Consider the following 27,205-nt stretch of genomic DNA (forward strand, 5'->3'; position numbering starts at 1 on the left):
GTACAACGCAACAAATAATTATGTGAAAAATTACAACTGGTCACACAACCTTTGGTTGGTCAGTTGAGTATGAAGCTCAGATAGGGCAGACCCAGCCCTTTTTTAATATGTATTAGCTTAGATTTTGTAGCCCTGTTAACCATTCTACCATTGGATATAGATGTCTTATCATTCTTACCATTGTTTGCTCCACTGTCATGGAGGGAGAGTACATAAAGCATGCTATGCCCACAAAGGTCCTCATTAAGGGTCGGGCTGAGCAGAATTACCACATAAAATTCCGCTCCGCCCGATAATGAGTGGGTAGATTTTTCTGCAGTCTGTTTTTCAGCATGTGGGAGAACCTAGACCGGATTTTACAATGTGACAACTACATATGGTAAAACCGAATGAGGCTTTAGCTGCACGAGTAGCCAGGCCTCCTTCTGTCGTTCCCTGTTTTTTCCCTGGCGGGGTGCATAAAATGCTCCCCCACCAGAAAAGAAAACTTTTTTCTCCACCCCCTCTCCCTCCATCCCTCTCCCTCACCCACCAGACACCCAAGGCCCCTGCACACATTTACCACCAGCTCAGAGCTGTGGTACATTAAACTCCACCAAGTTGAAAATTCCCTGTTCGTTTACAAAGAGAGAAATCAGACCCACGCGTAATTCCCCATTCTATAGGGTTTAGCTTTCAAATCCTGTAGAAGTGCACTGTATTGGAGCTGATTTATCGCATTGTAGTGTAAATTTAAATCGGAATATACCATTGCCCCCAGTACTTTGCAACTAGTGATGAGGGCTAAATAAATGCAAACTAGTGCGTTTGTTGCTAAGTGGAAAAAGTGTGCAATATAGTAGTACTTAAGGGCCCCTTTTCTAATCTGAATTGCAGTGTTTGAGACCTTCAGACAGCACGTTCAAAAGTGAGAGTTTTCTCATTTGCATGAGACTACATCATGCAAATATAATCTTGCTGAGTCTCCACAGGAGGTCTCATTATGGAACACGCACAGAATAAAGCAGTTATCAATGCTGGAGCACAGGTTCAGTGCCACAAAGTGGTGGTTCCCATTTTAACCGTTTCCACCTACCCACCGGGGCCACTAATAAACAGGTCTATGGTCGCACACACATCTCTAAAGCAAGTGCAACCAAAACAATGTGCTGTAGGGGTGTAGTTAGAAGGAGGTAGACATCCAATTAGCAATCAACAACTACTGTGTTGTTACATACCTGAATATAACAATGAAGCAATAAAAGAAAGTGGTGCCTGACAGAAATCCAATTGAACATATGTAATCAATAATGTCAACAGGCTCTATACACATATATGTAAAGCAAAACCTAGTGGTAGACAGAAAAAAATAAGTGGAGACAGTGCAGTGGTAAGTTTATATTTCCAAACAAGAGTGGTTTTTAATGCACTTAGAACAATTGTGGCTGGGGATATCAAATCCCGAATATTGATGCTAAAGAATATTGTTAGAATAATATAGATAGACAATATAGCAATATATCGAAAGGTACGTGCACAGAGGGAGGTTCTTTACATCTGTGTACCTTGAAGAGCTATGTATATATATATACACTCACACATATATATATATATATATATACACACACACACATATATATCTATATATATATATATATATATATATATATATATATATATATATATATATATATATATATATATATATATATATATATCTCTGAACCACACAACCCCTCCAGTACGAGAGATGTAAGCCCACACAGGTAAGTGGATCCAACGTCCTTTAATAACAGTTAAAAGCGAGCGGCATAATGCATTTCAACACTAGGTGCCTTCCTCAGATGCCATTGCTCGTTCAAAAATTCACTGTTCACTTGAAGACATGGAGCGTCTCACTGAAGTCGGTGGCGACACTCCTTCCACCATTTAAAGGAAGATTTCCCGGACTCGCTGCCTCGAGTTCATTTGCTGCAGAAACACATGTGGAAGTCCTTGCCCCAGTGGGTGGTGTCTGCAGCTCCCTTTGCATTATGGATCTTGTAGTGAAAGGGGCTGAATTCACTGACCTTCACCCAACCAATATCACCACCAGCGCACCGGGATCCCTTCTCCTAAGTAGGCAGAGGCAACATGATGAAGTCATCACCCAGTTTGCACCGGCCAGGCCATGCGTTGATAGTTACGGTGGTTCAGCGTTTTCCCAAGCGCCTTGAGATGTTACAACTTTCTGCCACGATCCGCCGAACTCTACAGGGTGGGGGCTCAAGTGCGAGTGGCAACGCACAAAACCTCTGAACCACACAACCCCTCCAGTACGAGAGATGTAAGCCCACACAGGTAAGTGGATCCAACGTCCTTTAATAACAGTTAAAAGCGAGCGGCATAATGCATTTCAACACAAGGTGCCTTCCTCAGATGCCATTGCTCGTTCAAAAATTCACTGTTCACTTGAAGACATGGAGCGTCTCACTGAAGTCGGTGGCGACACTCCTTCCACCATTTAAAGGAAGATTTCCCGGACTCGCTGCCTCGAGTTCATTTGCTGCAGAAACACATGTGGAAGTCCTTGCCCCAGTGGGTGGTGTCTGCAGCTCCCTTTGCATTATGGATCTTGTAGTGAAAGGGGCTGAATTCACTGACCTTCACCCAACCGATATCACCACCAGCGCACCGGGATCCCTTCTCCTAAGTAGGCAGAGGCAACATGATGAAGTCATCACCCAGTTTGCACCGGCCAGGCCATGCGTTGATAGTTACGGTGGTTCGGCGTTTTCCCAAGCGCCTTGAGACGTTACAACTTTCTGCCACGATCCGCCGAACTCTACAGGGTGGGGGCTCAAGTGCGAGTGGCAACGCACAAAACCTGTGAACCACACAACCCCTCCAGTACGAGAGATGTAAGCCCACACAGGTAAGTGGATCCAACGTCCTTATATATATATATTAGTTGGCTGTTCCCAAGCCACTTGAACGGCGGGCACACGGCAGGGGTAGCCACCCCCAAATATTCCACACAATCCGCTGCGTCTCACTTTCCCATCACAGGACGAAAGAACACTGGAGCCGTGGCCACAATCAAAATACGTGTTTATTTTAATACCAGGTCCGACGCGTTTCGGAGTTAAATGGCACTCCTCCTATATATATATATATATCTCATCAAGGTACATAGGTGTGGAGTTAGGTATAGACAATGCATAGAAACTTACCTTTCGATACTTTGACCCTCGATATTGTTGTAATGATATTCTTCCTCGTCGATATTCGGAATTCGAAATTCTCAGCCTACACCACTTAGAACACAGAAATGAAGGAATCTGGTATAATTATAAATGCATATATGAGTAGAGTTTATAGATAGGAAATCCTTCCTTTTGTTCCCTTCTTTGTCTGTTGCTCATGATTTCTTTTTTTTTAGCTCTTATCTGGAGTGTGGTACTTTTCATTCTTATTTACATTATTCCTGAATCAGGTAATGATCATTACATAGAGCATAGGTTCAACTTGATGTGGATTGTACTTTGATGTTATTCAAAATGCAGGTATTTCATTCTCATGATGCTTTCTGAATAACATAAATATTGTATTTAATGTGTTGGTCAACCTACTTCAATGTTACATATACGTGGGTATTGAATACGTTTTTCTCATCTTCATAATCCTTTTTTCATAATATTTAATTAATTTAAAAAAGGAAACATTTCCATTTTCTGCATTTAGATCTCTCTGAAGTCAATGTAGGTAGTTGTAGCAGAAAGGCACTTCTCCTGGAGCACATTTGGAAGGCCAGTTTATTTTAAAATATGCACCATAAGAATGAGGGAGGAAGAATGGATGTAAAACACAAAGCAGAAAGCGCTGCTGGGAAAACATGCCAGTGTTCAGTGACCAGGACTTGTTTGGTGTATAACTAAGATGTAACTGTCTGTCAATTGGCTGATGTGTGACTACTGGAGCCAAATAGGAGCATCCAGGAGCAATGCTTACTCCAATACCCATTTCCAATGCTTGAATGCTTGGGAAAACAGATAAATGCAGCATGAAGCAATTCAATCAGACATGCATTACTGTGCATTGTGTGACATATGCAAACACAAGCAACACACTAGCACTAATTGACTTCCTCCTTGCAGATGCTGGATCAAGGATGACGTCGTCTTTTACGTCGCCTGCGTGGCCTACTTTGCCATGATGTTTCTTATGAACGTGGCCATGTTTGTGGTGGTGATGATGCAGATCTGCGGGAGGAATGGGAAGAGGAACAGTCGGAGCATGAGGGAGGAAGTGCTGCGGAACGTGCGCAGTGTGGTGAGCCTCACCTTCCTGTTGGGAATGACCTGGGGCTTCGCCTTCTTCGCCTGGGGACCTGTGCAAATCGCCTTCATGTACCTCTTTGCCATCTTCAACTCTCTGCAAGGTAAGAAGGACCTTCCCAGTGACCACCATGGCGGACAAAAGTAGGAAGAGGGAGAGCGGCAGTAAAAAAGAATGGTATGAAGAGTGAGATATATACAGACAAAGACATGGGGAGACAGAGAAAGAGCGGTATTGAGAGAGGAAGGAAGGGAGAGTGAAAAAGAGAAAGAAAGACAAAATGAAAGAGAATGAGATACAGATTACGAGACACAGAGGAAATGAGAATGGCAGAGACAGAAAGAGAGTGAGAACTGAGAAGGACAATGAAAAAAATGCGAGGGAGAGAGAATGAGAGGGAGAGAGAGAGAAAGAGACAGTGACGGAGAAAGAGGACCAAACAGGGGTACTAGACAGAGATAGAAAGAAAAAGGAGGAGGAGTGATTAAGACAGCTTGCGAAATAAGAGTTCAGATTCAAAGAAAAGAATAGAGACAAAAATAATGAGTAAGCAAGGAGAGAGTGAGAGAAATAGAGCACGAATGAGAGCAAGAGCCAACCAGAGAGCGCAAAAATGGAAAAGAGTAGAAGGTATTGAATGAGAAAAAGAGCATGAGAGGTATATAGTAGGAATCGGAGCAAGAAAGAGATGACACAATTAGTAATAAAGTGTGTGAGAGGAAACAAAAGAAATAAAGCGGCAGAATGTGAAAAAAGAGAGGGATGACTGATAGATAAGGAAGACAAAGTGAAAGCCAAGGAAAAACAGATAGTTACAATAGCAGCCATTTTCAGCAGAAATCCTGGATAGGAGCATTGCATTGTAGGGCTAGGAATAAAGCCTAGTTAGTTTAGGTTAGAAAAGTGGAGGTCCCATCACGAATCTTCAAGCTAATGAGCACCATGGAATGCCGCCTCCCACCTCACAGCATTTTAAATTAAGCAGTCTATCAGCAGCTGAGGTACAGTGAATGATTCTGCTGAACTCTCGCCTTCATCTTATCAGTGCCTTGCAGTGAGTAGGAAGAGTCAATCCCTAACACCCCTTTCTTGAAAAGCGCTCTGAGAAGGATGCACTTGGCTTCGGACTTGTGAATGCTTTCAAGCAGAAGAGAGACTTCAACCTATCTTTACTCCTAGCTAGTTTCACTCATCATAAGCAGCCCCATATTTGTTGCTGAAATATTCATTCAAAATTTTAGGCTCTACCGAGCTGTCATACCTGCTTACGGTAAATTTAAAGTAATTTAAACTAAATAGACTTCATGTAGATAACCTGAATATCTAGAATGGATCACCCCCTCTGCCATGGCGCAATGTTGAGCAACAACACTCTGCACCATCAATGTTGTTTTATGTTTCTTTTTAAATACACATAGATATAATTATAAGGTTACAGGATTTTTAAGTGACAAATATATCCTCTCATGGGCAAGAAAAATAGGCTTAGGCAGTTCAGACTGAATGTTCCCATTGGAGCAGGGTCAAAACTGGTTTGAATATGGCTGGGTCCAAACCGAGGTGGCATTGTGTGCAAAATAACAATGGACTGAGATACAGCCACGAGTGATTACCAGTGGCTGAGATTAATTCAAGCATTCCATCCATCACTTTTTGTATACTTTAAAAGAAATACGTTCATGAACTAAAACAGTTGTAAGTATGACTAGATTACAAGGTCAGAGCTTTGAAAACTGAAGTTTCTTTCTGGTAAGGCTAGGTGCCCACGGCATCGCACCAGAAGACAGCCACACAGCTTTACCAATCTTTCTCTGCCTCACGTGAGAAATATGCAATAAGTTCCTTTGAGGGTTGGCCGATTTCTAACATGAGTTTTTCAATTCCAGGTTTATTTATATTCGTCTTTCACTGTGCAATGAAGGAAAATGTGCAGAAGCAGTGGAGGCGGCATCTCTGCTGTGGCAAACTGCGTCTGGCGGACAACTCCGGTAAGGGCGCGCATCCTGGCTCCTCCCGAACAGACTGTAAGACCTCACTGGTCCGTTTGATGTGAACTATGTCTCTTCTGCGCATGCGGTGGCAGGTGATACGGACACCACTGGATGATGATACACTTGCAATAGTTTAAACCCCTAAACAAAGGTTTTTAACATGTGGCAACATCTATGATAAACCTTCCCTTATTGGTTCAGAGAAGTATGATATGGTTATAGAATATCGACCCCACAAATATTGTGCAGCAAAAATACCATAGCCAGAATATCGACTACCAGAATATCTTAAAAGTAAGTATGTATAGTAGAGATTTACTGTTCTCACCTTCACATTTATGTACCTAGAAGATATGTCCCAGCATGGTGGGTGTATGTGGAGGTATGAATGTTACATCAATACTAAACATTATACACCTGTCTTCAAAAGTTCATATTCTGGCTAAGATATTTTTGTACCACAATATTTGTATATTTGATTCTCCATATACTGGTATTATACTCTTCAGTCGCACCTATTCCTGGGTTACATATAAGATTCCTAGATGAATATTTCTGCATCCTCTGCCTTCATTTTCTTGTGCCTTTGTCATAATCCCAACCTTAAGAGCACATTTAGAGTTGCGCTTTAAGGGTAGCATGACAGACATACTCCCTAGCTTGGATTTCCTGACACTTCAAACTCATAACAAGGGAAATGACATATTTTTATTTTTATTGATCCACATGTGGATTCGAATGTTTAAAATGTTTTTTAGTAATCTTTAAAAAGCTGCTCACCCCATTGCCACGAACATATTATAGAGACTAGAGTGGCTCTGGCTAGGGCACACCACCAAGGGAATTGACTGCAGGGACTTAAAAAAAGGATTTATCATTTCTTAGTTCAGTGGTGCTCAGTGTCTTCACCTATCCAAGATAAATGACTGGGCTAGGCCTGCCGGCGTTTGAATCAGTTATCTCAGGGCTAAGCACAAAGCGCTGCACATGGTTGCCACCTCAATCCATTTTATCAGTGTGTAGCTTCTGGTTACTTTCTGCAAGTGTATTATTCACTGTATACAAAACAGCTGGATGTAGACGCAATAAATGCAAATATAAACCGTGCCAAAATTTTGTAATATTATGGCCCCCGACAGTACGCTCAGAATAGGGAATCCATGGTCCATCTCCCCCCCCCCCCCCCACACACACATATCCCTTCCACACCTCCGCCGCTTGTGACACATTGAAGGGCAATACTTCACTGATACATATCTCCCCCTTACACTTTCATTTTCCAGATTACATCCCCTCAGCTATTGTTCCTCCTATATTGTAAGGCGGAGCTCACGGGACCGGGGGAGTTCTTCTCTCCCCCCCCCCCCCATTGCAATTACAGATCATTTGGCTGCTGCGACCTTACTTTTCTATACACTGAGGACTTAGTTATGCTGTTTTGTTGCTCTTCTGTTCTTTTGATTTTCTTTTATGTTTTTGGGGTTGGTCCGTTATAATTGAATGGCATAAATTGGCTGCCCTAACCCACCTTCACTTTATTGTTTATTGCACCTTGTTGGCCAACAACTGTCAGTATTATACTTGTTCTTGCCATGCTTATATACCTCGGTCAAGTCTTCTATTTTTTTTTTATGACTAAAAACAGTTTATGCAAAATAAAAATAAAAGATTATGAAAAGCTCACACAAGTAAAACAATGTAAGTGCATTTGTCATCTCAAAATGGTAATCAGGCATCATGTTACCCCCTCACTTAATACAATCAATAAGTCAATGATGAACCATAGTATTTTTTTGTAATTGTGTGGTCTATCTCATTAACTAGTCCCCAGCATTTACTCACTGAGCCGCACCTCCCAAGGGTTCCAAGAGACTGGTCATTGTTTTCTCTTTTTGTCTCTCATTCGTCATGCACTAAGCTGCCTCACACAATTGTCATGGCTTGCCATGTGTTTTAGAACATATGGTTCTAGGAGAGACGGCCTGCAGCAACTGTGGGTTGAGAATGTTGCTGTGACTGCATTTATAGTAATTTTTTAATGGCACCACAGGCTGTGCTTTATTTGAGCCAGTGGTTTCCAGTGCTCAACACCGGCACTTAATTGTCAACACTGGCACTTATGACAATCTTCCACATGGTTGCGCTGTTTGCCTATTTTTAGAGATGACCACAACAACAGTTGTTTATTCATTCTATTCACATTAAACATGACTAATACCTGTCGCCCAGGCCCTAGCTTTGGGGGCTTTGAATAGTCTTAATTGTCACACTTGTAGGAATGTGATGATTAGTAGTTGTGTTGGTACTATCATTGGCAGCTCAGGCAGGGCAGAAGGGGGTGCAAGTTGCAGTGGCATCCTGAGGAAGGCCCTGTCACTTATTGTTTTTACAGATTAAGCACTAATCAAATGCCACAAATGATGTCCTTTATAGCTACCTGACAGGTGAACAGGAGGAGCAGGCAAGACAAGAAAATTATTCAAAAAAGCTGCTTAGTGCCACACCAAGTCTGTGTGTAGAAGGCATCAGCAGCTTCCTATATGTTGTGGGGAACTTTTCCAGGCCTAAATGTAGGAGAAGAAGGCACCTAAGGCTTTGGCCTATGGCAGAAAGATCTGTACTAGCACAACAGAACTGCCATCCAAACAAAGGACTTTCCATCTCTTGAATCCACTCAGATCCAAACCAATGAGAAGAAACATGTGTGAACGCTTGCTTCCTGTTCAAGGGCTTCACTCAGATATTTTCAAGGATAGTAAGCTTCAAATGGGAGGGTCTCATATGGGCCAGCTTGAAGGCAACTAAAGACGTATGTTCTCATTGCTTGTGAGTGTACAATATCTGTTAATGGACACATTACTTGCGTGGTGTCGGAATTTTACACAATGTTCTGCTTTTTATGAGATGTTCTCCTGCCTGATGAGAATCCACCTCCCTCCTCCCAGATGGAAGACGCTCCGCTCCCCTTCTCGACATCTTTCTCTGCACTGACTAATTCATTATTGTAAACACTGTCCCATTCTGTCATGTACTTTCCCTGCACCCCTGAATTGTTCAGCCTCCGCTTGTTAAGCCCTACTTTGCCCTGTCCATACGCTCACACTAATATACTGACATTGCTAATTAGAAAAACTGCCTGCATTGCCAGTTGGTGACCTGTCTTCTTTTGATGTCAGGCTACTGGGCAGCATGCACTGTATGAAAGGCCTGGAGGTAAAGTGCAGAATGTCCCCATACTACTACCTATCACTTCCCCTAATAAACACCAGGCCTATTGGTTGTGCCAATGCTTGTTATGCTTTGTTTTCTAGCCTTTTTTTCTCCCTTAACATGAGTTAATGACGTGCTTGTAACCTCTCTTGTAGATTGGAGCAAGACGCATACCAACACCACAAAAAAGGCCAGTTCTGACAATATGGGAAAGTCCTTATCCTCCAGCTCGATTGGATCCAACTCTACGTCCTGGACATCGAAATCCAAATCCAGTTCCAACCATCTCTTCAAAAAGAACAGCAACCCAGGTGAGTGTTTTCTGTCGTGGCTCTGTTGGCAATCTTGTATGTGTTTCTTCGGCGAATGACACCGGGCATGAATGCAGAATGTTACTGAGCTGCATTGGAGTGATGAGAGAGTGATGTTCCACTTGCAACATGCAAGCATTTTCTCAGTCAAAACATCGAGATTGCTTGTTTAATAAGAGCTCATTACAATTTTTTTTAAATCACTAATCGAATCTGTAGCAAGAGTTACCAGTCCCTTCGAGTTCTGAAATTCACGCTTTTGATACAGATCCAGTAATACTGGCCTGGAGATTCTGGCTGCTGATCACTAAAGTCTACAAAAGAAAATGTATGGGGGAATGGGAAATTACCAAGGGAATAAACCCAGTAATTCACAATTTCCTAGTGAAATCCAAAGGTGCATCTCTGAATTTCCTTCAATTCCACACCCCTGAGTAAAAGGGACACTCAGTATTCTTTACTCATTTGGGATGGAATTATGGCGACAATGTGTGAGCGGGTCAGTTACAATGTTAGACGGGTCAGTTACAATGTGTTAGCGAATCAGTTACAACATATAAGCGAGGCAGTTACAATGTGTAAGGCAGTCAGTTCATTTAGCTCAGTGAAAGCTCATTTATCCCCCCTACATCCAGATGCACTTGTAAACATTGGACCAATATCAAAATGTCGGCATGCACAAATCTTGATAAGTAAACTAGTCTGACCCCAGGCAAAGAGACATATCGGATGCCAACGCTGCCTAGTGTTGATTCAATGTCATGACTCTTTCCCACCCACCCCCATCCTTGCTTTCTCCATTTTCTACAACTTTCCTCTTTTTCTCGTCCTTATTGTGTCTCACTTCTTTCTCTTCCTTACTCATTCTTCCTCCAAATATGTCTAATGATGAAAAAAAATCATGATCCCCAAAAATGAGTGCAGGTGCCCACCACATCAGCCCAGAACGTTTATTCCGTGCACACTGTCAGGTGGGGTTGTGCGGCTGCACAGTTTGCGTTAAACAGTGCCCACACACAAGTGTTTTTGGTACACGCTAGCAACTCTGTTGTATTTTACCAGAAGCACTGTATGAGGCTTTGTTCCACACTATTGTTCGCCCTCTGTAATGCCCCCCGGTTTCTGCCTTTTCCAGAACTCAGCAGGCCAGTCGCTTCCGAGGCAATTGCTTTGTAAAAAAATATATAACTTAGCAACCAATAACTCATAGCATTGATTTTCATTGTGGATTACAAGTTTTCTTCCTGACAACTCAGTAACCCTTGAGAAATTAAAAAATTCTGGATTAATATATATGATATGTTCCAGGCCTTACTTTGAAGAACACACCGACAACGTGATTTAATAATTTTTGCGCAGAAAAATTTACAGTTTGCAACATCACACTGCAATTCGCCACTCATATATGCAAATTTAGCACCACCTATGCTTAAATATGCATTCTGCGCTACTGACTGGAAATATGTCCCTGCATATTTTAGCTGCTCCCTACAAATTCAGGATTGTGATATGATGAAACTGATGCTGCGAGCGTCATATGCCCAATATTGCCTTTGCTTTATGGTACAGGCTCATGCTAGCAAGAGCCTGATTATAAAAATAAGAAATTATGGGATCTTTTTGGAAGTATTTCAAAATTGTGCAGTGTATTTTCAAAAGCCTTAATATAGCATCTTTTTTTTAACTTCAAAGTTACTATTATTGAAAGGTCTAAGATTACCCTGACAACAGTCACCAAATAACTCGCTGACTGGCTCTTTGTTCTTCACCCGCATCCCATGTCGTTCCACAGAGATACAGGTCCATTGTTCCATCCTCCCCCACTATGTCCCCTCCTCCTCCACACGCCTCCAAATCTTATGTGATTCTACTCCTTCCAATTGGAATGCAAAGAGGTTCTCCATCCATTAACGCAGTCACTCACCACCTTCAAATTACAGCTAAAGAAGCCCTCTCCTACACTCCCTGCAGCAAGGAGGAGCTGTGACGTACTTGCTCTGGAGGTACCAGGGGATAGAAAGCCCTCTGATGCAGTCTTTCTCAGGTTGCACACCCTGACCCGAGAATCTGAAATACCTCTTTCACCACCCAACCAGCCTGAATAGTTTACATTCAGTGTTCAGAAAAGAGATAAAAGTCTATATTTCTGCAGTATCTCTCACAACTATATCTTCTTACTGCCTTAAGTACAGTCTATATTTCGTTTTGGAGTTCTCCATGTTAACATTGTAAATAGAGACTCTTTTATATAAACCTATCACTGAATCCTTTTTATGTTAATCCTTTTTTAAATTTACTGACCTTTGTAAAGCCCTCTGACACATTTTTGGTCCTGTGTCACACTATTAGACAAGCATTGGTAAATGCAATAGGTTTCGTCTATGTGATTATTAAGAAGCTGTTTTTTTGTTGTAGCTTGCTGAGTAGTTGTAAAATGTAAGATACAAAAAGCCTGTTAACGTGTTATGACTTGTTTAGGCACAAAAAAACAATATACTGGGCTGTTACTAGTAGTATAGTGCGGATAAGTTATAGCAACCTTTTGAAAAATGAAATGAAAGAGGAAAATAATAGAATTAATTGATGTTATGGCAATATTATGTGTTTAGAGGAGCTCTGACAACTTTTGGGCCCGGTTCAACAGCACCTGCTGCATCATTCAAATCATGCCCCTACTGCCTGCAAGATACCTGCATTTGTGACTGCCTGTTTAGTAGTAAAATATTGGAATATTTGGTGTTCCTTTGTTCGAATTTCTTCCTCTGCCACTTTTTTGATTACACACTGTCTTGTTTGCCTTGCTGTTTGTGTAATTTGTTGAGTGCTACACTTATACTATATACATTTCTATTTTTGATTTAATTATTTGTCGTTTGTTAATACATTTCTACAAATGGAGTTATTTTATACATGAATATATTTTATCTTTACCCTAAGTAGCAACTGAGTGATTCCTTCTTTTGTCATTTATGGGAATTTTTTCCTTCTCTCTTCTTTATGGCTTCTTTCTATGTATGTTTTGTTACAAAGCATTTGGCAAATGTTTTCCCAGATTAGATTTTTTAAACAAATACACACAATTAACTATGGAGGGTTGAGATGAATGCCCAACTAAAAGAGAAAATCAGGCGATGCCCCACTATGCCAGATCCCTAAAATAATAGAAAAACCTGTGCAGTATCCATGCACTTTAAAATGATACCCTGTGGCCTTTTCTGACATTTGAGGATTCTCTGACAGAGAGTAACAGAGTCAATTTGTGAACAGTTGTTGCACCCGCAAAGTGAGAAAAGTTTAAAGGTAAGTCTGAGCATTGTATTTTGTGCTATTCGGGTACCCTTCCACTATACAACCAAAGCAAAACTCACACAGACATCTTGTGTGGATGATGCTAGGTATCTAGAAAGTATGACAACACTTGGGAAGAGAGCAGCAGCTCCTTCCTATAATTGACCGGGCGTTGTCCTGCTCTCCCTCTCCTAGTAATCCTGCCCCCCTGATATACCTCTGTAAAAGAGATTGCTGTCCAGAGATAAAACATTTTGATTTTTTTTGGATCATCAGAGAAGGAATTTAGCTTGGGTAGGCATTGCTTTTCTGGACCAAATTTTTATGGACGACATTTTTAAAAATGGCAGGTGTTTTGCAGCGGTGATGTAATATTTCAGGAACCATGTGACCTATTTACTTCATTTTGGTGTCAAAACATAGGTTTTGGGGGTCAAGTAGTCTTACAGAGAGAGATAATAACTCCTCAGAGTACCCCTTATGCCATTTTCCAAAATGGCATCTGTGATAGAAGAAGTAGAGACATATATTGAAATCAAACAAATAATAATGGTTTTAATCCTTTTATGTATACACCAAACAATTTAAAAAAAATAATGTTTATCACACCTGTTTTAGACACATTTTCGAAGTCCACTTTATTTATTTGTTTCAGCATTTGCTAGTGGTACATTTGCAGAATGTTGAACATTTGAGATGAGCATATAGACAGGGACATCTTTTTTTCACAGGTTTTCCAAGTACATGTAAGTGTAAGTTCTGTGGGCAGAGACTTTAGAAATTTCGTAGATTTTAGAACCTTATCAATATCTTCCCAACCAAATTCAAACAGATCTTTCTCTTCAGTTGCATGATCCAAAACATTTACACATCTTCTGATCGAGTAGAACACTCTTTAATGTGTCTACACACAAAATATGAGGTCGGTGAAGGTCACTTAGCAGGCCTGATCTTTTGAAATCACTGTACCGAAGATCGTCTAATGTGTGGCAGTCAGAAATCGTTTTCAACAAACACAAGGTATTTTTCTACGTCTTTAAAGATATGTTTTTTTCTGCCTCAGCAAATCCTTTTAATCCTTTAAGAAACTTCACAGGTTCAGCAGTTAAAGATCCAGGCTTTGTTCCAATTTTAATTAAAGTGTCATCACCCGGGCATCTCTGGGTCAAGTTTCTTGTACAGAAAATGAAGTGACTTTTCCCACCTGTTCCATAACGTATCAATAACTCTGACAATCCTTGACTTAGGAGCATTGCAACAAATCCAAGTAGCACAATAATAATAATATCTGTGTCATTTGACAGTACAATCACTCGATTGCAACCATTTCAAACAGCACAATCAATATGTGGCACAACATTAAGGTCAGCTTCCTCTAATTCGCTGTTGACTTCTTGAACAATATGGTCCGTACCGTTTGAATATATCTCTGCAGGCACCATCTCCTCATTGACATTGTCTATGATTTGTAGCACTTGTTGTAACAATGATAAAATATTTGATCCTCTTCGCCCATCATTCTTTTGTTAATTTTGTCTTGTCGTATTTCGGCAGCATCTCAAAATCTCTTCTGTCCAGCTGCAGTTGATGTTAGCGTTTCTTTTGGATTAGTTTGGCATATGACACATTTTTCTTTGTTGAAGGAGTCCTCAGATTTTGTAGTTAGCAACAGTCTCTCAGGGGGTAAAGATCCTCTGCTTCCATCTGCTTCGCTCATGTTTATGAATTAGAATCAATGGAAAACCTGAAACAAAAACAATATTGAAATAAATTACCAATATGATGTCTAAAAACACATCACTATAGAGCTGCCATTTTGGAAAATGATAGAAGGGTTGATCTGGGTAGTTATGTTCTGTCTCTATAAGACTACTCGACCCCCAAAACCCTATGTTTGACACCAAAATTAAGTTTACAGGTCTCATTGTTCCTGAAATCTTACATCATCACTGCAACACATCCGCCATTTTTAGAAATGTCCTCCAGAAAAATTCAGCATGGATTAGCAATGTAAACCGAAGCTAAATTACTTATCTAATGATACAAAAACACAAATCAAAAAAGAAAATCTCTGGACAGCAATTCTTTAATGGACGTATATCAATGGGCAAGGACTATAGGTTGCTGCGCTGCATTTAGTGAGGTATTACCAATCCAATTCTGTCCCTGTTTATTTTTCTAAATAAAAGTTAACTTTAAATTTAAATCAACCTCCACCATTGGGGTCTATTTAGCTTAGTCAAAGACGGTGTAATTTAATACATGCAGACGTTTAAAATGTCATGCTCATCTATGTGTGCTTTTTTAAGACAAATAGCAGACTTTATTCTTGGAAAAACACCATGAAATAATTTCAAACTTTATTATTTAGTTTTGATTTTTTTTTTTATCATTTCAATTTTCGAGGTGCATCAGTTAGAGTTCTTTGCATAATGTTTAATATTATTTTTTACTTAATCGTGAATATGTCTTTTTTTGTTAAGCGTGTCACAGCACTGTCAATATATCCTTATCACTTTCTGCCTCTGTGTGTGCTTTTACTGCTAATGTATATGTTGTACTGTTATAACAAAAACTGCTGAACTCTGGAAATGACTGAGACATTCATGTGTTTGTGGCATAGATAATATCTTCTAAGAGCACTCCCTAAGCTGAGGTGGAACCTTACAGGTAAAGTTGCTCACTTTTGCTGAATGCATGATTTCTTTGGAAGAAAGGCGTGGGCATGCTCTTGCATGAAGGCAATAGAGACAAAGAAATCACTGCTTGTTCTCGCTGCCCTTTTCCCCATGTCATTGATTCTCATGGGGAATGGGAGAGGGGCCTTTGAATACTTGTTCTCTCTGTCATGCATGGGCTTCTGAGACGGACCCTGCCAGACAATGTACCATGGCAAGTACATCGAATATGTCAAAAACGGAAATTCCTAACTAGAAAATTCAAAATTTTACAGACATTTGTTCTGAAATTAATACAAAAGACATAAAGAAAAATTGTGATTTAGAATCAAGATTCTACTTGCGGTGCCTTGGTACATTGCTAAAAGGGACTGAACACACAAACATCTGCTCACAGAATCTGCCCTTTATTTCTATTTAAATGGTGGATGCACCAGAAATGTATAAAATCCCAGCCTTTGGTTTTAAGTATCATTGATTGATTCACAGATTTTAATATTTGACATATAATTACTTTAAAAAGCCAGTTTACCTGAATCACATACAATCCACTGACCTAGGCTTCACTTGTATTGGGGAATACAGGAAGATGAGTTTGTTTCTTTATGGAAGTCTAATGTTGTTTTGTTAATCTGTGTGGAAACTCAAATCCTTTGTTAACTTGGGAGCTACCAAACTGTACACAGAACAAATACATTCTTTTTAATTGGCAAAATATACAAAAAATGAAATCATAAAACCAGAGGCTACAGAGTATGTGAGCGAGAGGATACAATAAGCCCAAATGCCCCTCCAAACAACATGGTGGCATAGTTTCAGAATCAGATGTGCTTTATGGTAGTGACGCCCTGGTGTGCTCTGACCTGCTGTTCTTTATTCTTTTAATGAATCCACTCTATATTCTTACTTTTGCTCTGGAAAATGTTCAATGTTTTCATTTGTAGAAATTATCTTGTTCATGTTTATTATTATTCGTGTATAAGTTATGTATTTCTGATTTCTTGTTGGGTGAGAAAGGGTGTAATAAAACCCAATACCAGGTTTGAAAAGTGGACCTCAATGGCATACACATATCAACCCTTATTATCAGCATTTACACAAAGGTAGCTGATGAGTCATGTATGTAAACCTATGCTTAGCATGTGCAAACAACAAACCTTTCATGGTGGTCCATTCTTGATGGGAAAAGTGCTCCACCTGCCCGAAAAATAAGTTCTCTTATCTATGATTGGGGTGTTGTGACTGCAATCTCCAAAACCCTCTCTATGACAGATCTAATCACAGAGCCACAATTTTGGCTGCAGCAGCTTGGAGTGAGTCCTGAAGAGGGGCTTGATCGGAGATGAATACGAATGGTTGGAGCCAGATGTGTACATTTTAAAGAACAACTGGTCAGATGTTGGACATAACCCCCCGAATTTGCTGATTCTCCTGCTTTTTCACACAGACATTCAGAATTTTTTTTATTTGAATAAGTACATTTCTGGTAACAGAACAAGATGTTGCCTCTCTATCATCATGAATTGGTTGCAGCCCGTGTCTTTCCTAAGGAGCAGGGGTTTTTCATGACACAAAAGTGACATCCAGATTGGGCGAGGCTAGAATACAGGTGCAGGGTAATGGTAAGTATTTTTTGGGCCCAGGGCAAGGCATATTTTGCGGCCTCGTGTTCTGAACAAACTTGATTTTCTGCTTATTCTAGTGAGCATGATGTCAAGCAATATTGAATTATACAATACCTTTTCAAGAAACAGGGTCACAAAAAACAACTGAAATATTTCCTAGATAGGCCCAGAAAATCCTTCAGGTGATGCTGGATTGAAGCAGAGTAAGGGGTAGAGTTAGGCAGAAAGAGAGAATGATGTTGAGCTAGAAAAATTAAGGTGATATAGAGAGAAAATATCACTTTGGTTGGAAGATGGGGACCTGGGTGAGTGCCCATTTTGCCCATGCCTTGCAATGACTCCAGCCAGGAGAAAAAAGGTGTTTGAGAAAAAATGTATGCCAGATGATGCAGCGAAGAACCATACAAAATCTATATCTCTCAAACTGCAAAGAACACTGCAAAAGAAAGAGTTAAAACCATATTATACATCAAAGACACATTGTCAATGCACTGAAGACGAGAGGAACTGAGAAGCAAGAAATCAGTAGGAAATTTCTGAGATGACCTAGACCAAAGGGATACCATCTCCAAACCCTAAGTGTGAGAAAACATTCTGTCAAAAAACATGTTTCCAAACACCTTAAAATAAAAAGCCAGAGAACAAAACCATATAAGCCACCATATGCAAGACAAAGCTGAGCGAGTTGGGAACTGCTATGTGGAGAACTGGAACACAACATAATTCTGGTTTGTTTCTGGTAATGTTGGAGGAAAAGTAGGTTCACTCACCTTATGGACAGACACCCAATAACAAATTAAAAAGAATCAGACTTAGGTCCCTTCCCTCTGCTGCATGATCTCTGCTGCATGATGTCAGGTTACTGTGGAAATGAAAGACAAGTTAAGAGGATGATTTGTTGTAGTTGTTTATACTGGCATTTTGAAGAACACTAAATGTGAGGTATTGCTCTTTCAAGTTTTGCACATTGAACATGAGACAACATTGACTTTTAGCTTGTTTTTTCTCCCTTATTCTTCTCAGAGGCAGCTTGTCAAACAAAGTATTCAAATCAATTCTTAAAGCAAAGCTTTGGGTCGCTCTCTGGAGGCCATAATCAAATCTTTCACTCTTGCATCCATATGTGGTTTATAACACGAACAGCTGCTAAGGTCAATTCCTCAGTACGGACACTGATATTGTCTTTCGCTCATGACGCAAAACACAAGATGCTGACCATTGTTTTGGCAGATAATCTACAGTTCAGCGTAGGAATGCCTTCCAGGGCTGTAGAGAATGACAATAAAGCACACTCTCTGGGTGAGTAGCCTATGTGCCCTCCCACATGCAGCATCATTACCCTTTTATAATCCTAGATGATAGCATGTTTGTGTGTCTTCATACTATAGGCCCGATTCACAAAGGTAACTTACACTTTTGAGTAACTTTACTACTTTTGGCTAATCACAAAGGGCCTTTTTTAATGGAGGTAACTAACACTTTTGAGTAATTTATACTTTGGAGTAAGTTTAATAAGTATAAGTTGCTGCTAAAAAACAATAGTAAGTCCAGCATAGCACATAGTGAAACAGTGTTACTACAACACCATCCTATAGAAAATAATGGCGGCAGGGATTTAATTAAACCACATAGGCAATATTTTTAAATTAAATTAAAATATTTAAAATAGTTAAGATATAAATAAATGTAATGTAATGTTAAAAATTATATAACAAGAGTACCTATTTATTATGTAATTATCAAATTTTATTACCCGATTTTGAATTAAAAAAGTAATATAACAATACTTTTTATTAAAATATAACTACATTAATGTTACTTAATAACTAATTTATTTTAATTAATTCTCTACATAACGTTTAATAAACAATAATGCATATAAAAAATGAATATTGTTTTCTTTAGGTAGAAACATATTTTTTATTTTAACTTCCAAAAAATAATTCTAATTTAATAATGTTTCCATGTATTAAAGTTTTATATCAAAATTAAGTTAGTAGTGCTATAGCATTTTTTATTTTGTTCTACATTTTAAATAAATATATCAAATGAATTTATATTAATATTTCACATAAAATATTAATAATGTTTATTTTCGAGTTAAGTAAACCTTTTATTTTTTCTAACACTTTACCATGCAGAAATCTCTGCCCTGAATGAGAAGTCTCCCTGTACCCTGCGCAACTGTAGCATGAATTTAGGATGGCTTTAGGCATTTCTGAGAACTCAGCAAACACATTCAGTGCTTCTTGGCCTCCTTGCCCTTATATTTCAATATGCTGACTTTCAAGATGGCTTTTTCGGGTTGGTCTACCAGACTGAAATTATGCTTCACTCTCTTTAGCATTCTGAATCAGATTAGGGCTCTGTAACTTTATTACATATTTAGGCATCCCACAGTGGTGCCATATACGGCCAATGTTCTTTGTAAATCAGTTTTCAAAAACAGCATTTGCAACTTGCCTACTCTTCTTTTCTCTAAGATCACTGTGTTGTCTCCTCTGCAGTGTCAATACTTCTACGCTGTTCTTTAACCCGTCCTATTCCTGAATGATGAGCATGCTGCTAAGTTCTGCCTCTATGTTGGAATCCCTGTTGGTGGCCAACTCAGAAGCAGTGTTACTATCTAGTATGCTGGCCTGAGAATTGTGCGTTTTCCAGAGTATTAGCTTACTGCGTTTAGCCAATCACTTGCACCAGAGCGTTATCACTGATATCTACCTAAGAGAACATGCATCCCAACTCCACCTGTCAGCCATGGCAGCCAAATTTCTTTTTGATTATTACAGTATTAAACTCTCTTTAACTTGTTGACTGAAGGCTGATATTCTCAGCAAGGGCCTTCACTGTAGTGTTACAATCTGCTCTATGCCCTTTGTTGTGTGAGTATGGTATTCTTTCTGGACACAATCACAAAGTAATTTGTTAATGTTGCCATACAAAACAAACACTGTGGGTCAACGGACATGGGCATCACCCGGAAGGTCATGTCAAAAGCTGCTACATAAATTATCCTGAGTGTGCTGCATTCACTGAGCCATCAGGCACCTGACTATTCACCAGTTGGTGAAATCCCCACATGGAAATTGAGAATGGCGAGTGAGTACAAAGAAAGCATAGACACTCTGCATGCTCACTTGTAATGGAGCACTCCCTTTTTTGCTCCCATGTACAACATTGCCGAGTTTCATTTGTTGGTATGCTGGTATGTGTGTGGGAGAGTTCAACAAACGTTCTTATAAGAGCAGCTAGTTCCATATTTGCAAGTCATAATCATTGGACCAGTCAAGAGACTTGTACGTTTCAGTTAATTAAAAAACACATTTAATTGCATATTAAAACCCCACTAAACAAATCAAAAAGAAGTGATAGACTATCATGATGTTACTACAAGGAGTAGTTTGTGTTTGGAGGGTATAATAATACCTCCAGATGTGCATAATTCTTACAATACACAGTGAAAGATTTGGACTTGCTGTGGGCTAAAGGATGATACATGAGTGATAAGCTGGTCGGTGCATGTGAATAAATGAATCATTGATTCAGGTACTTGACGACTGACACTATGTTCAGAATGCTGAGACTAGTGCCGCCTCTAGGTGAACAAAGGGGCTCATTTTTTCAGACTTCTCATATATTTGCAAGATTTATACATAATCCTGGAATTTTTGAGATAGCTGCTACTTTTGTCTTTGACTGGCAAGATATAACCTCACATCCACTAAGGTATAGTATGCTGTTTTGTCGAGATGGGGTAGGTCGCTTATGTCAGTCGCCAGGAAAGGGCATTAGACATGGGTTGTGCTGTACCCTTCCACACTGGATGATACCTTCCTGTGTTGCAAATGTAGACTGTGCAGAGCGTTGAAGCGATTTTCTAAATTAAAAGATTGGTGGAGGAAGCGGACAGTCACAAATCTAGACTGAGTGAGCCGCAGAAAGTTGTCACACACAGCTTGATATACATTGTTATGTGCATGTGACGGAAATGTCTGTGCAAAACAAAGTATTGTGGAATCAGGAGGGGTGTCCATTTTTGCTGGTAGATAAGATGTATTACTGTGGAAAGTCCGCTAGGCAAATTGTCAACTATCATAGCTATAGTGTTATGGAAGGGTAGTGGGAGTTCAAGGTAGAATCGAGAGAGATGCCCATGCACAATGTGGTAATATATGTATGGGTGTTCACAACCAGTTCATTTTCTTGGATTTTATGTGGTGGGAAAAGATTAGAGAAACTTCACATTTTAAGGCAGTGGAATGATGGAAAGGGGGTTCCTATGGATCAAATATTTTCCCATGTAGAAAATTAATTGAAACAATAACCTGTATGCCCAATAACTACAGTTGGCACCCCGTATGTACTCAAGTTGATTGTCCCCTCTATGGTCAATCGACAGGATGGGTCTGGGAGTCAAAAAGAATGCTTTTCCATTTTTGGATTAACATAGATTTAACATAGATTTCCACTAGCCATCTGTTGCATTTTGTAAATACAAAAATCTATGTAAAGAGTAGAATCAAGTGTACACATTTTTGTGAATCGGTCCTGCATCCTCATTGTTTACCCTGTGATAGATACAGAGGATGAATTGATAAAAATGAATAAATTGCAACTGGCCTCCAGCAAAAACTACGGTGCGTTGCCTTGCAAGAAGTTAAAAAGAGTTTGGCCATAGAGTCTGAGGACAGACTCGGATAAATAATAGACCACGAATCACAAGAAATCTTTATAGACTTCATCTTAGCTTCATTTCTGTGAAACATGTCACTTTCACTCTATGTGCAGGAAACATACATTCCAGTCCGTACATGCGCTCATCTAGCCAATCTGAGCGAGGTCTTAGGTGACCTACTTCAAGAGATGTTAAGTGAGCAGAGGACATATGCTGGGAAATGGAGGACAGGCTTTTGGCACTCTGCCTTCTCACAGTCTGACCACTATTTCTTGCAGTAGTGGATGACAGTGCAGGTTCTGGTGAAGGTTTGAGCAAAGACTTAAAGAAGAATCCAGAGGTTTTAGAAACTATTGGGTCGGTAACCAGTCTCAGCCTCTTCAAAAAGAAACACATTATCTGTCTAAGATAATGACTAAGCTCACTGGATTAAACTGCAGGCAGCATCCAAGTTAAATAAATCAGTAGCGTCCCAGGCAAAACATGACTTAAGAAGGTAATTTGCCACAGAACTCTGCTGTATATTATGCATAGGAACAGCAATTAAAACGCCTCTCTGTGTGAAATAAACTCCATTACTTAAGCCCATTTGATCAGACAGCTTTCACTCAGCATAGGGAACATGTCTTTACTGCAAACAGATTATGAAAATATTATACTTTTTAATAAAAAGATTCCAAAAATATATGTATATATATATTATACTTGGCCAACTTTCGACTGATTAGAGCTGTTTTTCACCTAGCATTAAATCCATTCTCATTCCAACTAATAATTTTAAGTGAGCTTAAATCTATTATTTTTATAGCCAACACTCTTGTAGCTGATTGTGTACTCCTCTGTATCCCTTCCTTTCTGGCTATGCCCATTTTTTTCTGAGAATGGCAGATCAGTCTTCGTCTATGTCCTCTCTTTCTTTCCCCATGTATCTTCAGCCCAACCTCACTACCTCCAGTGTCCAACCCCCACTCCAAGCTGTCAGCCTCAGTCCTCTTTGCCCTCGCCCATAGACTGCTTCCTCTCTGTGGAAGGAGAGGCGGCAATTATCCACCCAACTTTGGATGTGATTGCATGCATCCATTGTGCAAAAATGGTGTATTGTGGTGTGTTCCTGCAGACAAGGCTATGCTAATTCACTAGCATTATAGCCATATTTATTTCTTAGACTTTGTTCTCATAGTAGAAACAAATGTGATGGCATCTTCTATTTCCTGCATCACTTTATTTCCCCCTTCCAGAGTATTCTTAAATTAGTTTGCTGTACCAGCTGCACCTGTCCTCCAATTGACCTTATCTCTGGAATTTCAGTTTCAGAAGATAGTCCAAAAGCATACTAGAACAGTACATGCTTCTGTGATTTTGAATTTTTCTGAAAACGTACTTGATGATATCTGATTATTAACAATTCATGTCTTGCTTGGGTTTGCAATGCCACCTCATTTAGTAGGTCAGTTATTGTTTCCTCTAGCGAATCAGTACTAGCCCTTTTTGTGCTTTCTATGCCTAATGAAATCCAAACTACATACAAATTGCATCGGTGGGACATATTCTCCAAGTCATATTTTTTAAGTTTGAGCTCATTGATGGCCAGAATTGTTTTTCCATGGTGTTTAGTACCTACCTTTTTATTGTCCTTAACTGGTTATTCCAGAATTTCCGTTTTTTCTGAGAAGGATATGATCCACTTCTCCCTATCCTCCACTTTGGTGTGGATATAGTTAATCTCCTTGCCTAGTTCTAGCTGACCTTGGAGTGTATCCTGTGCAAATTGCAGAATTAAATGTAATAAAGTATCCTTTTTCTGCAGGCAGGGGATTTAGCTGTCCTTTTCCCCACTTATGCTATATTGCTCTTCATCAGCTTCATCACCCTTGGTCTTTGCATGCCCTTCCAAGCTCTCGGGCACGTATTGAAGCCGCTTGGCTTCTGCAAAAACGTTGCTCTTAGTGGTTACGAGCTGAGAAGGAGGGCCGCCCCTCTTGGTGTTTTCTTCCAGTGTTTCACAAGCTTCTTCAGTTTCCTGTGGCTCAGGACCTTGTAGATATTCCAATAGTGCATATCTATTCTGATGCACTGGTATTGTCAGAGGGTGATTTCCTGGTGGTAGAAAATGGCCAACCTGAAGGGCCGCAGCCACTCGTGCCCACTCTAACTCTGAGAGAGGCTACCCATGCTCAAATAATTAATGCTAAGTTCATTTGTGTTCCCTTCACATTCGTTTTAGAACAAGACATGGTGGCAATTTCATTATTAGCTTTATTTTTACTGGTCATTTGTGCATAGTTTGGGGGTCGGTCCTCCTTCTGCACAGTAGGCTTTTCACAATTCTCATCTGGTGACATGTTCCTCTCTGCCATCAGGGCAGATTCTGACACTCTTTTGCTGGGAGTTTCTCCTGCTGGTGGTGATCAACCATTGTAGCTTTGAAATGCCCCAACAAGGGGAGGAACACAAGAATAGCATTCTGGTAGGAGTTTCTAGTAGTGCTACAGTCAATCATTCGAGATTCGGTTCTCAGTCTATTTTCTCAGCATGTAACAATATAGCGTGTTGTAGCATGTTACAATATACTGGCAGGACATGGAACAATTTAGCTATTGATCTCTTTTTATGACTCCGCTTCCAAAGCCATATCAATACAATGTTGTGTTTTGTCCAAGCTTACTGATAAGGGCTTCATGTTAGTGTAATGTTGATGTAAATGTCAGTATATCAGAAAGCCAAATAGGAAAGAAATAGATAGCAAGCTGCGATCAAATTATGCCAACAAATACCAGGTATATGAATAAACGTAACCAAAAAGCTGTGCTCCACATATAGATCAAAGACACAAATTTGATATTGAAAAATTTACATATAATTTTATTTGTATTCATCAATTATTTTTCTATATAAATAAACATCTTTTTGAATTCATCTATTAAGATCTTTTCCTTATTTTCTTTTCAAAAGGTGGAAAGAATATATATACAATACCAATTATTTACAAAAAGTAAATCACAAATATCAAGAATTGTATTTGGAAAGAAATACATATTTTGGTATAACAGTCGATGTGTAGTTGATGAGAGCAATGCGGTAGATGGAGACTACGCGCGTTTCGGCAAAACTGCCTTCATCAGGGGACCGTCTATTGCAAAACAACTATTTGGAACAGAAAAATGACATAGATAAGTGGTTACATTTAAACTATATATATATACCTAGATAATTGGTCAACAATTGCATTTTCAACACTTTTTATATGTTAATAAATCGTGGTGGCTAATTACAATATCAAAAAAAGAGAAAGAGAGCATGATTATATACAATATAATACACCTAATATATACATAATTACTTTTTACAACAAGATATGTACAATATATAAAACACAAAGAAAACATAATTTGTGAAAAAGTATAGAAAAAATATATATGCACAAGAATAAAGATGGCCCATTCTTTCTCAAATCTAATACATTCCACCAAGCATAGATTGTAGTAGTATCATAATGGTCAAAATTATAAACATTTCCATGGTATAGACTGAATAGATAGAGAAAAAAAGAGAAGATAAAGAAAGATTATTATAGTAAGAGAAGTGCAGAAAGAGATAGAAAGAATACATCAATAATGTTGGTGATCAGAACAAGGCCTAATATAGAATGTAATCATGATCACTCCTAATGATGAAACAAAATAAATATTTAGAGAATCAGATACCTTTGTAACAAAAAGGAACCTTAATTTGAAAAAAAGAACTTTGGACTATTTTTACAGTTGTCCTACAAGCTGCATAATATTCCTGAGAGCCTAAACAAAACTGAGTGAAGCACTATACGCTAATGTAAGTTAGACTTTATACATCTAGGGTAAGGTATCTGATTCTCTAAATATTTAATTTGTTTCATCAATAGGAGTGATCATGATTTATATTAAATCTTTGACAAAATAAAATAAATCTTTATGCATATTATTAGAATATATTAGTATCCATAATTACATTCTATATTGGGCCTTGTTCTGATCACCAACATTATGGATGTATTCTTTCTATCTCTTTCTGCACTTCTCTTACTATAATAATCTTTCTTTATCTTCTCTTTTTTTCTCTATTTATTCAGTCTATACCATGGAAATGTTTATAATTTTGACCATTATGATACTACTACAATCTATGCTTGGTGGAATGTATTAGATTTGAGAAAGAATGGGCCATTTTTATTCTTGTGCATATATATTTTTTCTATACTTTTTCACAAATTATGTTTTCTTTGTGTTTTATATATTGTACATATATTGTTGTAAAAAGTCATTATGTATATATTAGGTGTATTATATTGTATATAATCATGCTCTCTTTCTCTTTTTTTGATATTGTAATTAGCCGCCACAGTTTATTAACATATAAAAAGTGTTGAAAATGCAATTGTTGACCAATTATCTAGGTATATATATATAGTTTAAATGTAACCACTTATCTATGTCATTTTTATGTTCCAAATAGTTGTTTTGCAATAGACGGTCCCCTGATGAAGGCAGTTTTGCCGAAACGCGCGTAGTCTCCATCTACCGCATTGCTCTCATCAACTACACATCGACTGTTATACCAAATTATGTATTTCTTTCCAAATACAATTCTTGATATTTGTGATTTAATTTTTGTAAATAATTGGTATTGTATATATATTCTTTCCACCTTTTGAAAAGAAAATGAGGAAACGATCTTAATAGATGAATTCAAAAAGATGTTTATTTATATAAAAAAATAATTGATGAATACAAATAAAATTATATGTAAATTTTTCAATATCAAATTTGTGTCTTTGATCTATATGTGGAGCACAGATTTTTGGTTATGTTTATTCATATACCTGGTATTTGTTGGCATAATTTGATCGCAGTTTGCTATCTATTTCTTTCCTATTATTGTTCAAGTCCCTGCGTATAGCAAGTTTATTGGTTATGTAGGGGTCCCCTTCATTCAAAAATGTATCAGAAAGCCAAGGCCTGTAATAGTAGCAGATTTCTCTGCCATCTGATTTACACACATGCCAGGTTAGCCACCAATGCCCAATCTGTCGGTAAAGTTCAAATAGGTACCAAAGTAGAGACGGAGGCAGAGGTAGAGGCTAGGTTTATCCTCCTGA

At 38.9% G+C, this 27,205-nt stretch overlaps 1 protein-coding gene across 3 annotated transcripts in view; it reads left to right on the forward strand.

Annotated features, from left to right (window-relative positions):
* Window positions 1-27,205, forward strand: part of ADGRG6 (adhesion G protein-coupled receptor G6) — a 621,002-nt gene that overhangs the window by 569,599 nt on the left and 24,198 nt on the right. For 2 of the 3 annotated variants that reach the window (XM_085611655.1, XM_085611656.1), the window contains 3 exons: window positions 4,116-4,399; window positions 6,183-6,284; window positions 9,653-9,808. In XM_085611655.1, coding sequence (XP_085467781.1) covers window positions 4,116-4,399; window positions 6,183-6,284; window positions 9,653-9,808 — 542 coding nt within the window. Of the gene's footprint in view, window positions 1-4,115; window positions 4,400-6,182; window positions 6,285-9,652; window positions 9,809-15,719; window positions 15,767-27,205 lie in introns of all 3 variants that reach the window. The other variant, XM_085611657.1, reaches the window with a different exon arrangement.

This window comes from Triturus cristatus, chromosome 6 (assembly GCF_964204655.1).
Source record: "Triturus cristatus chromosome 6, aTriCri1.1, whole genome shotgun sequence".
NCBI classification, from domain to species: domain Eukaryota; kingdom Metazoa; phylum Chordata; class Amphibia; order Caudata; family Salamandridae; genus Triturus; species Triturus cristatus.